At 35.1% G+C, this 13,936-nt stretch overlaps 1 protein-coding gene across 1 annotated transcript in view; it reads right to left on the bottom strand.

Moving 5' to 3' along the window:
• NLN (neurolysin) overlaps positions 1-13,936 on the bottom strand; it is a 36,890-nt gene that overhangs the window by 10,590 nt on the left and 12,364 nt on the right. Inside the window, exons 3-8 of the mRNA XM_074931895.1 lie at positions 11,536-11,684; positions 5,989-6,096; positions 4,930-5,032; positions 4,056-4,216; positions 2,579-2,714; positions 2-368 (exon numbers count right to left, since the gene is read on the bottom strand). Of these exons, the coding sequence (XP_074787996.1) occupies positions 2-368; positions 2,579-2,714; positions 4,056-4,216; positions 4,930-5,032; positions 5,989-6,096; positions 11,536-11,684 (1,024 nt within the window). The remainder of the gene's footprint in view (position 1; positions 369-2,578; positions 2,715-4,055; positions 4,217-4,929; positions 5,033-5,988; positions 6,097-11,535; positions 11,685-13,936) is intronic.

Here is a 13,936-nt window from a genome sequence, read left to right as displayed (position 1 = left end):
CCTGGGGTAAAGGTCCAAATAGAACTGCCCTAACATTTCTCCTGTTGAATTATCCTTTACTGTATACAGAGTAACGCTGTCGTGCCAAACATGAGCACTTTCTACTTGCTCAAATACAAGTCCCAGCAGCTTCTGGTAAATAGTCAGTAAGCCTTCTGTAACAGCCTCAATTGGGAAGTATTCCTTCAGCTTTTCTTGATCTATGGAGTACTTCAGCTCTTCTGTTTTGTTCATATAATAAGGAAGATCCCATGCATTGATTCTTCCATCATAATCAAAATTTCTCTCTTTACACTCCTTTTTCTTCAAATCTAGAATATATTCTCTTTCTTCCTCAACCAATGGCTGTAGCTTCTTACTCAAATCATCTGAAACAAAGACTGGAATCAACTTCTGTGTTCCTTACTATAATGTGTATTCCTATAAAATATGCTCATAACTTTAAGCACATACTCCAAGAGTGGGTGCTAAAGTTTTCCATTTGTTGACTAACAGCAAGCAAACTGTCTGCTTTCTTGTCTGAATGAGTTTGAATTGCAGACATGCTATAAATATTACAGGAGCCCACACAGGCCTACCAGTACTGTGAAGAGTTTTGGTAAATTAAGACTTTTTCAAAGACATCAAAAATGCAAAGTAATACTAGACACTTTTGCTTGAAGCCTTTGGTTTTACCTCATATAATCCCAGTTCTCTTGATGTGTTTCTGCAGAAACAGTGAAAGACTACAAATACTACTAGTTCCTGGAAGTGCAACACAAAATTCAAACACTTTTTCTTCTAAGACTTTTCAAAACAGCTTATGACCTACTTCTAGCTAAAGGCCTATAAAAAAACCAAGAGACTAAAGAGTTCTTGCCTGTACAATGGCTACCTTCTAGACTCCCAAAGCCATGGGATATTTCTCTCTGTGGTCCCAACTTTTTCCAATATAGCCTTTCTTGGACAAGGAAAGGTCATAGCACTATGAATTCAATATATTGAATACAAAATATTTAAGCTTACCAAACCTCCCATGAAGTACATACTGTACTTATTCTCTTGTAAGTATTTCTGGACTACCAGACGCTTTTTTTTTTTTTCCTTAAGAATTCAGGTTAATGGTCACTATTGGTATCTAGAGTGTAAAATTTAGGAATTACCACTTCTGTTTCTAGGTAGACTGTGAGGCACTTATGTATTTACATGACCAAAATACCATTTGCAGCTCCTATTATGCTAAATTCAGAATATGTCATATGACAGAACACTTTTCTTCCTAGCCCTAACATAGGCTTATGAACATTGATTTGAAACATGAAAATATAAGACAAAGCAGAACAAATCATACTGTCATGCTTGTAGCTAAGCATATATCAAAAAACCTAAATTAAACCTGACAATTAATTTGATGAACATTCGCCCTCTATGCAAATCACCATGAAGCATGATATTTATGAAAAGTATATGATCTCATAGTGTAAAAAGTTAAAGTCACAAGAATAACTTCTAAATTATGAGGTGTGTCAGCTTCAAAACAAATGAAAAAACATAGTATTATATATGCCCATTTAAATTATAAAAATATATTGAGTAGAAAAGAGGACAAACTACTTTAAATAAACTTTAAAAAATCAGGTAGTTCTAACATTTGATTATAAATCAAAATTAAGCACAAATTCATTGACAAATACACAGATAATTGGTGTCACCAAATATGGAGCTGAGCTCACACCGTAACAGGAGAAAAGCAACAGAATTACTGGTGAAGGAAGAGACGTATTTGAGCGTCTTTACTGATGTATAAAGAAAAAAACCTCACCCCCACCGAACAGAATATATTGCTGTACAAAATTGTTCTGAGTGGTGTATTTATATGATATATCAATATACCCTCCTAAGTGGTATTAGGACACATTAAACACATACTATTCTGTGGAACTACATAATTTCAGAAGATAAAGGTTATCTCTATGCACAAGAGCAGGCCCACTGAATCAACAGGATGACTATAAATTTGTAAACTCCCCATTAAAAATTTTCAAGATATCTGTTTTCAGATTGAATTCCTTCGCAGGCTTTTGAATTCCATTCCAGATTAATTTTTTTCAATTGTCATTCCAGATTCATTTTTTAATTAAACTCATGGAAGGTGCATCATCACATACTGTAATCTTTCATTATACTTAATGCAGCTGTATCAGAAAAAGACACTAAGGCTACAGACACACAAAAATTTGCAGCTAACCTAAGGGAATGAAAAGCTGCAACTATGACGCAGCCTCTTGAACTCAAAAAACTGCTTAGGCTGCACATGCTATTCTAGTTCTGAATTAGGATAATTGCATTTTGGGGCAGAGGAAGACATAATCATTTGCCTATACTGGCTGTCACAAAGCAGTTATTTTCAGATTTTTGTCTTCTGCTTCCCTGTGTTGGAGCATGATCTAAAAAAATGTATGCCAGAACAGAGGTAACAGAGAGTTCCTCTTATATCTAAACATGATGGACACTGTGACCCAATTATATATTTAAATTTATCTTAGCTGAGTCATGTTGCCACACCAAATATAAAAGTTTGTTTATAGTAAGAACAAACCTAAGAAGGCTGTTACGTTATCTGTGCTCTTTGCAGTGTTTACCTCCAGGACAAAGTTGGCATGTGTGTTATAACCAAGAAGCTCTGCTACTTTTGCCCTTAGTGGAAGCACTTGCTGAAGAATTTCTGTGTTCTCCTGAAAAAAAAAGGAGGCAAATTTGTAAAGTGAAACTAGAAAATGCATGTTATCGAAATAATTATCTGAACAATATCTGTAATCATAAGAAGCAGCAAACATTTAAAATGAAACACTTTAAAATGTAAATATGGAATTATGTAAGTTTACCTGGATTCTTGCAATATTTTGTCACAGCATTTAACTGCACGTAGCTAGTTTTCTAGTCAATCTGAGTCATTACTCTCCCTATTTATAATCCATTTTAATGAATGAAAATATATACCATTTCCTTTTAGCATAATAACAAATCTTTCACTGTTACAGAGTTTCTTTCCTTGATCAATCATTTAAATGTGAAAGATAACAGGAAAAAAGGCTGACAGCAGGCTTAATTGCTTGTTAGTGGTGAAGACAGACTGCAAAGCAATTGCGACAACATTCAAAGCTTGTTTACTAATTTCCCTCTTTTTGCCACTCTGACAATAGCAGTCAGAGAAAGAGAGCTGAAATACAAAAACTTATATGCGGTGGAGGATCCCTGAGGACCCAGAAATGTAACTGTGTTAACCTCCAGTTCTTGAAAGTGGGATTTCTCTGGGAAAAAAACATTTTTTCAAGCACGAGGTTTGAGGATTGTCCCCCAGTTTTAACAGCAAATCCCTTTAAGTGTGCTGACTTGCAGAGTATTCCATTCTTGGTGCCATTTTATCTTATCTCGTACTCTTCACGTTTCCCAGCACTTCAAGTGCAAAAGCTCAATTCTGTCATTGGTCTCTAATAAATGGCTCTTAAAACTGCCTGAATGACACTTCTTTCTATCCTTTTCATTATTTTTGTACCTGTCTAGGTGCCTGGTCTCATCAGTATCAAACAAATTATTTGTGAAATTATTTCTTATTTTTGTAAGGCATGTTTACAGCTACTTTTCAGATAATTAAACAAATCTTTTATTAAAATTAGGGAGTTTTAACATCTAATTAAAATTCTTGTCAATATACAATGCATTAATTTCACATTGAATCACCTCTACTTTATAATTAAAATGTGGGCTTAAATAACCTCTCTCAATTCTGAAGAATTCCAAGGTACTACAGAAACTACAATCAGATATCCTTCACTGGGAGGAAGGTGCCAATAAGCAGCTGCAGAACACTGTAGGGAAATTTGGCAAAAGATGAAAATCCTGCTTCTAGCACCACTGAAACTTTAAGACACATACACAGACAGGCAGATCATAAACTTCTACGACTAGTCTTTAGAAATCTGAATAAACTGGAACAAACTCAAATATAACATTTTAATATTGAGCTGAATTTTTCAACTCTGTCATTACCCTGAAACAGTCAATGTATGACATACCTCTTTGCATCTTGAGTTAAAGGCAGACTCCATTTTTCTCCTGGTTTCTGAAATGCAGCACTTCTTCATGACAGGAAAATAGTGGGGATACTTCAAAGTAATTTTATATTTGTCTTCCTCAGTCTTCTCTAGACTCTTAAGAAAATCATCAGGAAGGCCTTCTATAGAACACAATTTAATAAACAATGCTTAGCAGAATTACTCTCTCTTTCTGTGAGATTGTTGCATTTGTTTTGCTGTAATCAAATCTGACCTCAGAAATATAACTCCTCTTTTTACAACTATTTACTAAAACATTTTCAAATCTCAACCAAGCAAAATAAAAATTGGAAACACTTGTGAGCAAAAAAGAAGAGTATGTAAGGGTACCAGATAAAAAATGAATATGATAAAAAAAAAATCTCTGGTGTTAACAAAGCACATTTTATGTCATGCTCTTCTGATAATGAATCCCCAAATTCTTTGTCACATAAAATCTCTAGATCAGTTTAAATGACTAAGTAGCTAAAATATATTGCAGGACGGAAAATTTTTTCCAATAATTTCCATTAATGTAATACACACGGGGCTGCCTAATGGTGGAGAACCAAGACAAGAAGCAGAGAAAAGTTATGAAAAACAAAGTAGGACAGATAAGTAGGATGCTAACTTGATACAAGACAAACACTTCAGGAAGCACAAATATATGATGAGATCATAAACACCTGCAAAGGGTAATTCTAAACTGGCTTTAGGGAAAGATTAAGAAGGAAACAGAGAAGGATGGAAAACAGTCAGAATTTCACTTGATCTAATGCTCATTCACTGGGCCAAAACCATTACTTCAGTAAAACAAGAAGGCTGAAGAAATGCAAAGAGCAAGCATACTACTCACCAAGTTCCTCCTTAGAAAATACAAGAAATGCATTTTCCTCATTCAGGTTTTTGTTAAAGTCTATACATAGCTCACTCAATTTTTTCTTCATCGTCTTTATTTCCTGTATCAGGTATAAACTGAACTTAGTGGAAAAACAAAAATCAAACTTGACAATTACTATCCTCCAGATGAACAGAATTTCACTTTTTCCAGCTAGGCTCTCTACTAGTCAACTGTGAATACCAACATTGAGGAAATAATACACTGCAGGTAGCATCATACTTCAATCTCCCTCAGCCTCCCTTTTATCTTTCTTTCGATCCTGAGGAATATTGTTGCAAATGAAGCCTGGGACAGGGCTATAGCTCCGACATTTCAAATGTGTTCTCAACTCAGAGGGGACTGAACACATAATGATGTTCACAGAACATGTTTATGTGTTAAAATTCAATTATTTTCTTTTATTTGAAAATCCTAAATTGCAATTTTAAGTGTCAAGGGAGTGAAAATGCATGCAACCTATTGAAAAACACTCCTTTAGAGTTCACGTAGTTACCAGTAGAAGAACACACACCAAATAGAGAACTTGGCAGACTATCATTAGACAAGTTTTTACTTAAAACTAATTCAACTGTTGTTTCCTTATGAAGTATTTCAAAATTCCTTTAGAGGTATCTGGTCCCCTTAAGCAATGCAAATACACATGAGGATGTGAATGAAGAATTATTACTTTCTACAAAGGGTGAAATCTTGGCTAGAAATCTAATTTAGGCATTCTCTGTAAACAGAATATATAACAAAACTCTTCTGGTTAGGCTTCTTTTACTCTGGAAGGTGGGGCATACCACCTCTATCCACCGAGTACCATAGGTATCTTAACAGATTAATTAAAAAACCTTAAGGTGATTGAAGTTTAAATGATGGATCTGTAACTAAGCACAGGTAAGATCAGAGCAGTAATTAAACAAGTCCAAAAGCACAAAGTTCAAACATATGCTTATTATAACTATTCAGCCATAATTTCATCCCTTCAACAGTTTGTCACCTTTGCTTTATAAACTAATAGTCCATATTTACATTCTGCACTTCTTTAGGAAGATGGAGTCCGTTTCTTTTTCCCACTTGAACTGATTTCTCTAGATATCGCTTTGTTTCAGGCTTTACATTTTCAAGATTGCAGGTTTGCTGAAATGACAGTACAGAATAATTGAATTTATAACATGGTGTAAGAAACATACCAAGCATTACAAGGGTCTGAACAGAGCTGCTCTTTAGAATACCACCATAATAAAAAAAGAAACAGTTCAGATTTTAGCATGAAGGACTTTCCAAAAACAGTTACCTTATAAAATACTATTCTTATATTATTGTAGCATGATTATAAAATAACCTTCTTTTACCAAGTAAATCAGCACATTTACATGTTGTCATAATGGCAAGCCCTTTACAGTACTTAATCTTAATCTTACACTTAAGCTTTTTCTGTAGAGATTGCTTTTTTATACACTTGAAGAAAATCAGTGCTATAATGTACCTTAAAACTCAGAGGGATTAACAAACCTCAAAAGATTAGATGTGTCACTGAAGGTTATCAGATGGCATAAAATTTAAGCACATACATTTTCTGTTTCAGAACAAATCCATCAGTGACATCAAATAAAACCACCTTTCTATGTCTGGTTATAGCATTACAAAGATTATTGAATGGTCATTTCCTAAAGCAACAAACATTAAGAGACAAGATGCTGGTTGCAACAGAGCATGGATCAGCTATCTATGAGGGTCTTCCTCCAAAATGAAGAAACTTGCTGTTTTGATCTAAACTGAAAATAAATGCTGCACACAGTCTAATTTTATCTTCCCTCATCTAAAAGTGAACATTTAAAAAAAGGTATTAACTTATAGGCCTTGCTAAAAAGGACATAGATTTAAAGTCACCTTAAAATATGCAACTGTTGGAATTAGCTCTATTTGTTTTAATAACCCTCTTGTCAGCTTACCTACATACAATTAATTTTTGACTAGCACCACTGAAAAGTAAGGACATTAAAAAAAGCAAATCTTATGAAAGAGTTGCACAACTGTGTACAGCTGTAAACTAATGACCTGCCAGGGCAAATTACCTCTCTTCCTGAAACAGAAAAAACAAGAGACAGGAACCTAGTTGTATTCCAAGAGAAAATAACTACGAATAAAAACACTGAAACTGGTATTTTTCCTACTGTCATTTAAAAATAATCCACACAACACATAAACAATGTCTACTCCCACCAGTGCCTTGCATATAGTATTAAAAAAAAACCATCAGCAGAAATTAGTTTTTAGAACCATGAAAGGGCATAGAATGGTTTAGCTTTGCTTTCACTCTGCAGAATCACAAATCCTAGTAGCATTATGCTACAGGAGGACTGCTAAGCATTAGTACAATTGTGCCTAAAACTCTTATGCATATACCAATAGTCTATATGCAAGAATTTCTAAGTCCAGCAAAAAAAATTACAACTATCATTTCACTTCATGATAAAATAACTTTTCTAAAGCAATAGGCAGATTTAACTTAGTTTACCCATACTGTCATATGATGAATAATGAATATATTTTTTCTTTCTAATATTATCTGTTTACAGGTAATTTTTAAAAGAATCCACAGACTCATGAAAGGATAATCTAACTACTATGGATCACCACACAGCTAAAGTCAATGATGACTGAGCTATGTGATTGCATCGTGTATCCTTCACCATGGCTGTGATTTTTTGCAGCACTCAGCCATCATGTTTCGTTTGTTCAATTTTGTTTTTAAATAAAAGGATGTAAAAATGGTGAAAATCTCCTTTCTGGAGGAAAGTAAGTGAAGAAAATCATGTTCTCCAAGTCAAACCTCACGTCCTCATATTCATTTGTGATAAATGCATAAAGCAAGCCACACAGAATATTTCCCAAAACAAAGATAAAAAGAATGCTGTTTACCCTACTCCCTATGACACCTGGGCTTTCTGCTCTGTTCATGGCAAAGAATACTCCCTGAAATTCTGCAGCTTCATGAAGATATTGATGCTATGATAGGAGTGTCAATCCTGTGACATTGAGTACAAAAATATTTGCAACAATCAGTTTTCACATAATGTTTTTCCACTGGCCAACCCACAATTCCAGGGTTCTTTTTTCTGACCTAAGACTAGTGTGATAGAAAAAGCACACCTTCAAAATGATAGAGGTGAAAAATGCAGATACTATCACTACATTAACATTTGTATTGTGTTAACTGTGCTGCAAGGCTCAAAAATATAAAGGCTGAGGGGAAAAAAAAAAAAAAAAGAGAGTAATCTCTACAAAAAGACACGTCGTTTATTACAGTAACAGCTAAGGATAAAGGATTGTAAAAGTCTCACAGGGTTATTTAGGCACTGTGAGGGATCTCCCAGCTCCTCCTTTGGTCATATGGAGCTGTCATGCTCCTGAAAATCTCCTGGGCCCAAACCCAGCAAAGATTTTAAGCAAAAGAAGGGAATTCACAAACACTAAGCCCTTAAAGCCAGTGAATATTGGCCCCTTCTAAAGCTAAGAAAGAGAAAGATTCTTCTGGGAAAAAGGAGGAGAAAAGTAAATTAGTGTTCTTCATCCTTCTCTTGATGATTATACGTCTCTCCATACACTTCAAAAGCAATCAATATTAAATAGCTTCTAGTGTTAATATTCATCTTTGTGAAGTTTATCTGCATCACATACATGCTTAAGATAAGGATGATATACATTCAAAAAGACCTGTCAGGTCTTTAAGGATAAGGAAGCATATAAACCCTCACAGGCACAGAAACCAAGGGTGCTCTGTGGTCAACTCTGAACTTTGGTCTGGTCACGATGGTCAATGTCATCCTGTGTTTCTTTGATGAACAATTTGCACAACAGACGTGCTATTTTCAAATACACTACATGAAATTTTGAAACTTCCTAGAAGTTTTAGTACGGTCGTTGTTGATGATTTTATACATCATTTCATACTTGTTTTGGACAACCATGCTACCTTATTCCATGAAGAAATCTTCAGGCAGAATAAGAAACAAAACCTACTTAGAATATCATGAATAAAAACTGCAGCAGCTGTTTATATTAGGCTGAGTTTTCTGAGGGCATGTGGGTGGAGAAGATTGGCAACATTTTTACACTTGCCTCTGCTAGAGAACATTTGAGATGTTACGAATATTAAAATTTAAAATTATAGTTTCACTACCAAGTTCACCTTTATTGCAAGTTTCAGACCCCAAAATAAAAGTTTGCTAATGAATAACATCTGGAGCATATTCAGCTGCATATATCTATGCAGGAACTTTTTCCCCTAATGTGTGGGAAAAAGAAAGAGGCTAGATTATTTTAAGATTTTTTTTTTTAATTAAATACAAAAACCTTACATAACTTCCACCACCACCAGTTCTTAAATAAAGCAGAATTTAAAAAGAAGTTGGAAGAGTTGTTAACTTAAAGTTCAGTCCTCGTTAAAGGGAGCAAAGACATTCAGGATGTCACTGAGATCACGCAGATTTACTCATCTTTTAGTGGACTGACAGTATTATAAATAACATGGGAGTGTGAGAGTCCTCATTCTGCTCACCGCATTTTAATCCAGCCCCTGTGCAGGATTACGAAACTGAACTCATACACCTGAGCTATTAAATCCTCAGTGATGTCATGAAAAAACAAATTTAATCAAAATGTTCTACTGACTCATTTAAACTGTTAAAATTATTTCAGTAAAACATCTCTGTTTGTGGAAGTCCTTGTTTTAATGTGCTCCTGGAACCTGACTTTTCAACTAGGTGTTTCTAACAGGATAAGACATTAGAAATTTAGCAAAACTTAACAAGAATTTTGTGATTTGGAAATATCAAGACTTGATCAGCCTGGCAGTATTGGCATTCACATCAGTTCTACAGCAAAAACTGATACTACTTTCATAGTTACTGTGAAGTTGATATATGCTCTGAGGTTGCATCTCTGGAAAACTGATACCAAAACATGCTTGCATGCTGCAGTTATGCAAGAAAAATCTCTAAAAAAAATAAAATGGAGATTTAAGCAACAATTGTAGCTATTATAAAAGCCAGGTATTGCTGCAAAGGAAAATAAAGTAGGAAAGAACCAAAGGAAAACAATTTAAAAAAAAATAAAGAAGACACCACCAGCAAATAACAGCAATCAGTTTTCACTAGCTACTATCATAAATTCCTGTAAATTAAAAATAGACAGATATGCAGATCTGGCAGATTAGCCCTAAATGTAGCTGTGTACACTATACTGGAAGGTGGGGAAAAATCACAGCAAATAATCAATACATATCAAACCATTTAATTAATATCAACAGAGAAGGGGAAAAAAAAAAATCAACATAAGGCACAGGGGAGAAACAAAATCAAAATAAGGCACTGTCTGCCAACACAACATAAGGTCCTCAAAATGGGGTTATTAAATACCTCCACAAACATATAAACAATAGCAAGCTACAGAAGACTTGAAAATGTGCCTAGAAAACACAGCAATAGAAGACAATGGTATTGGAAGGTACTTTAATAAGGTGCTGCAAATATTGTTCTGGTTCCCAGTCAACACTGCAAAAAGCAAAAAGCAGTGTTGACTCCAAGAACAGTGTTAACTCCAAGAAATAGGGCTCCAATGTATTATGAGCATTACAAGAAGGTTAAAACATCAATGGGGTTGAAAAGGAATATTCACATATATATTTTAGCTTTCACATTAGATAGCTTCCCAGCATTATCTTTAAGTTACACTTTTGGAAAATTATTATTACATGTCACTAGATGCATTTAAACAAAACCTGATGTTCTTCCTGTTTGAGCTAAAAAAGAAACAGTACAAATCAAGAATACAAGATACCTGTAGGTGCTCAATTATAAGGGAAGCTAAACAGAAACACAAAATAGATAGAAACTAGTTCAACAGTAAATGTATCTTTTAACTTAGTCTTATTCTGAGGCTTAAGCAATATATGAAAAGTATACAATGTAGCTGTTTATAATTAGCAGATAGAGGTAATTTCAGAGGTCACTCCCAGTTATATGTTCTCATTAAATTTCATAACATAAAATTGAACTATAAAATTTGAAATTCTCAACAATTTTAATAAAGCATAATTTTGGACACAATTCAAAAGCACTCTAAGCCAACCTAAATACACCACTAAGTTGTCTCTTTTCTTCCTCCCCCCTTGGTGATGCTCCAGACAAACCAGTTCAGGGAGCTCAGGCAACAGAAAACAATACATTTTATTTTTCCTGATGGGTTTTCTTCTAGTTTAGCTTCCTTGTACTAGCTCACTGGAAGATTAGACAGAAGTCAAAGCTATTGCAATGAAGAGAGGATACACACACCCAGACACGAGAGGCAAAGAGTGGGAGCACCAAGTTACAGTGGTTTAAGTTTTTCTGGAACCACAGCCTTTTTGTATTACTGTGTCTCACTAGCAAGGTTTGACTGGCAGGGACACAGGGGAAATACACTAATAGGGATCTTGAAAAGTGCTGTGGATACTAACTTCTTCAGAGAAGAGTTTTTCACTGTTGGAATTTTCTCTACATTTCCACAAGTTATGCAGATATCATTGTAATTTACCTGCAAATAAACAATCTTCTGAAACACATCTTCTCTCATGCTCATCTCCACATCAAAATGAGAAAGCTTTTTGTCAGCTTCTGTACTTGCTAAGCGCACCTCTTTGTCAGATGAGACATGCTGGGGAAAATCCAACATGCTTCTTTCCACTGTTGAATAAAAGGTAGTAAACACTTAACACAGAAGGCTAGAAATGCTTTAAGGATAAGAAACTTCCTCCTTTCTGATACATATATAAGACATAAGAAACAAGTACCCAAAGCAACCTGACACTATCTGTTAGTGAAGACTAATTATCTCATCTTCTTACTTTTACAAATTAACTGAAAGGTGTATAAATGATACACGATTTTTGAAAGATGACCCATTTGTAAGTGAAGACTAACACTGTTCCATAGCTGGCACGGATGCTTTCATGTTAGCATTTAAAGTAAAAAGCTCTGAATCTTTCAAACAGGCCCATCTGTCCTGAAGTTATTTTTACATTGTTATGAGAACAGTGTCAAATCCTGATCTTCTCTCCTTTAAGGAGAAACAATAAAGCAAACACAGAAGATGCTGTCTATGCATTCTGAACTTCTAGATATAAGCAGCTGATTAATACTACTTTTTTAGAATACACTTTGAAGTTAAGTAAATCCTTGCTTATTACAGGAATATTGCACCTTATAACAACATTGAATAGAAATCCTAAAACAGAAATGAATCATTATGACCCCCTCAATTAACTTGATTCAAAACCAATTATAATTTCACTCCTCTCCACCAAAAGCACATTTTAGAGTACAACATTTTAGGATTATTTAAATCTTTGTAATTTTATGTAATCTGAAGTTGTTTTATCAAGCCATGAGATACTCTCAGCCCTTCAGAGACCTCTGGAATGCAAACATGGGCATATGGTTCTTTCTGAAGTCCACAGGAAACTTTCTTTCCCCCTCCTTGTCCTCATGCCAAGATGTTTCACAATGATGAAGTGAGTACTGTCAGCTTTCAAGCAAAATGTAAGGCCCGCTGCCATCTGTGTCTTTTCAGGTAATAAGTTCCAGTTACTGGGGCAGGTCTTTCAAGTACATGTGAAAGGGACACACAGGCCTTAAAAATCCAAGGTTCCAATGGAAGTCTTGCTGCAGTAATACTTCCTTATCATATGCCAAGGGCTGTTTCACAGGTAAGCCATGCTAATTTCACATACAGCTCTGAAGATTAGTATTAAAATCTTAATTATGACCCACTACTGCAATAGCATGTAGAGCAAAAAAGTACATCTTGGAAGATGCAAATCTTGGTGGCTATAGTGAGAAGGTGATGGCCACTGCTTTCTGAATCAAACACAGATTTTCCTTCTAATTTAACTTAAAGCAGAGAGTTTTATACGTTGGTGAAAAGGCTTACAATACTTATACTGAATGCAAGAATTATACGAAATACATTGGTATAACTAAAACTGAATCTGACAGGAAGCTGTTTGGATGAAGATTACTCAGTCTTTCTGCCAGCATCAACTCCAGTCAATTTATTGGATGTGCCTAAACTGTAATTCTAAGTAATGCGAAAGCCAGACTAATATTACAGGACAACCATTTGAGCTGCAGGCTGATCTTTTTTGCTAGGTGAGGATTTTGCTCCAAGCCAAGGTGGCTGTTTCCAGCACTTCTATTGTTACTGCATTTTTTTTTTAGAGGATTTAAGAGGACCTGAAATTGTATTACACAGGCAACTTTTTGAGAGTCATGCAGCCACCATCCAATAGGTTTTTGAAAACAAAGCCACTCAAGACACACTTTTATTCTTCCTCTCTCCTCTGACTAAAAATTACTGAAGAGTTAACTGAATGACCTGTGTTTGACCATTAAACTCCATCCATGTATTGGCATGTCCTGATAATTTGTTCAGAACAATCTAGGTGTGACTGTATGACCAACAGCTCTCTTGGATTCTTCAGGGCTTTGCAGGCCAGAATATAAAAGTGAGCAAGTAAAGCAGTCTTTGAAAAAAGCATTCCAAAATTCCCCCAATCTTAACCATCACATTCTCCACTAGGAGCTTATCAACCTTTCCATTGTTCCATTTGACTTGCTTGTCTCAGATTCTGCAGTGTTTGAAAGAAAGCATTGCTTACCAGGTTTGAGTGTGCGATGACCACTGTAGATGCTGCACATTATCCCCTAGCACTTGTACACAGTTGGAAAAGAAAATGTAACTGTGGAGCTTCACGTACAAAAAGAAAACAAGTGACCAATGCAGTTCTCTGGATGAGTAAAAGAGATCAACAGTACAGTTCTCCTAATTGTTATTTTTGTCTCTAGAATAAAGCAGCAGAACTTTGTCGCTGATCACAGTACATATAGTTGACAGGTTCTGAAAGATTATTATGACCAGACGACCCTTGAGAAGCCTC

The sequence above is a fragment of the Athene noctua genome, chromosome Z (assembly GCF_965140245.1).
Source record: "Athene noctua chromosome Z, bAthNoc1.hap1.1, whole genome shotgun sequence".
NCBI classification, from domain to species: Eukaryota; Metazoa; Chordata; class Aves; order Strigiformes; family Strigidae; genus Athene; species Athene noctua.
This window is presented reverse-complemented; position numbering and strand designations above follow the sequence as displayed.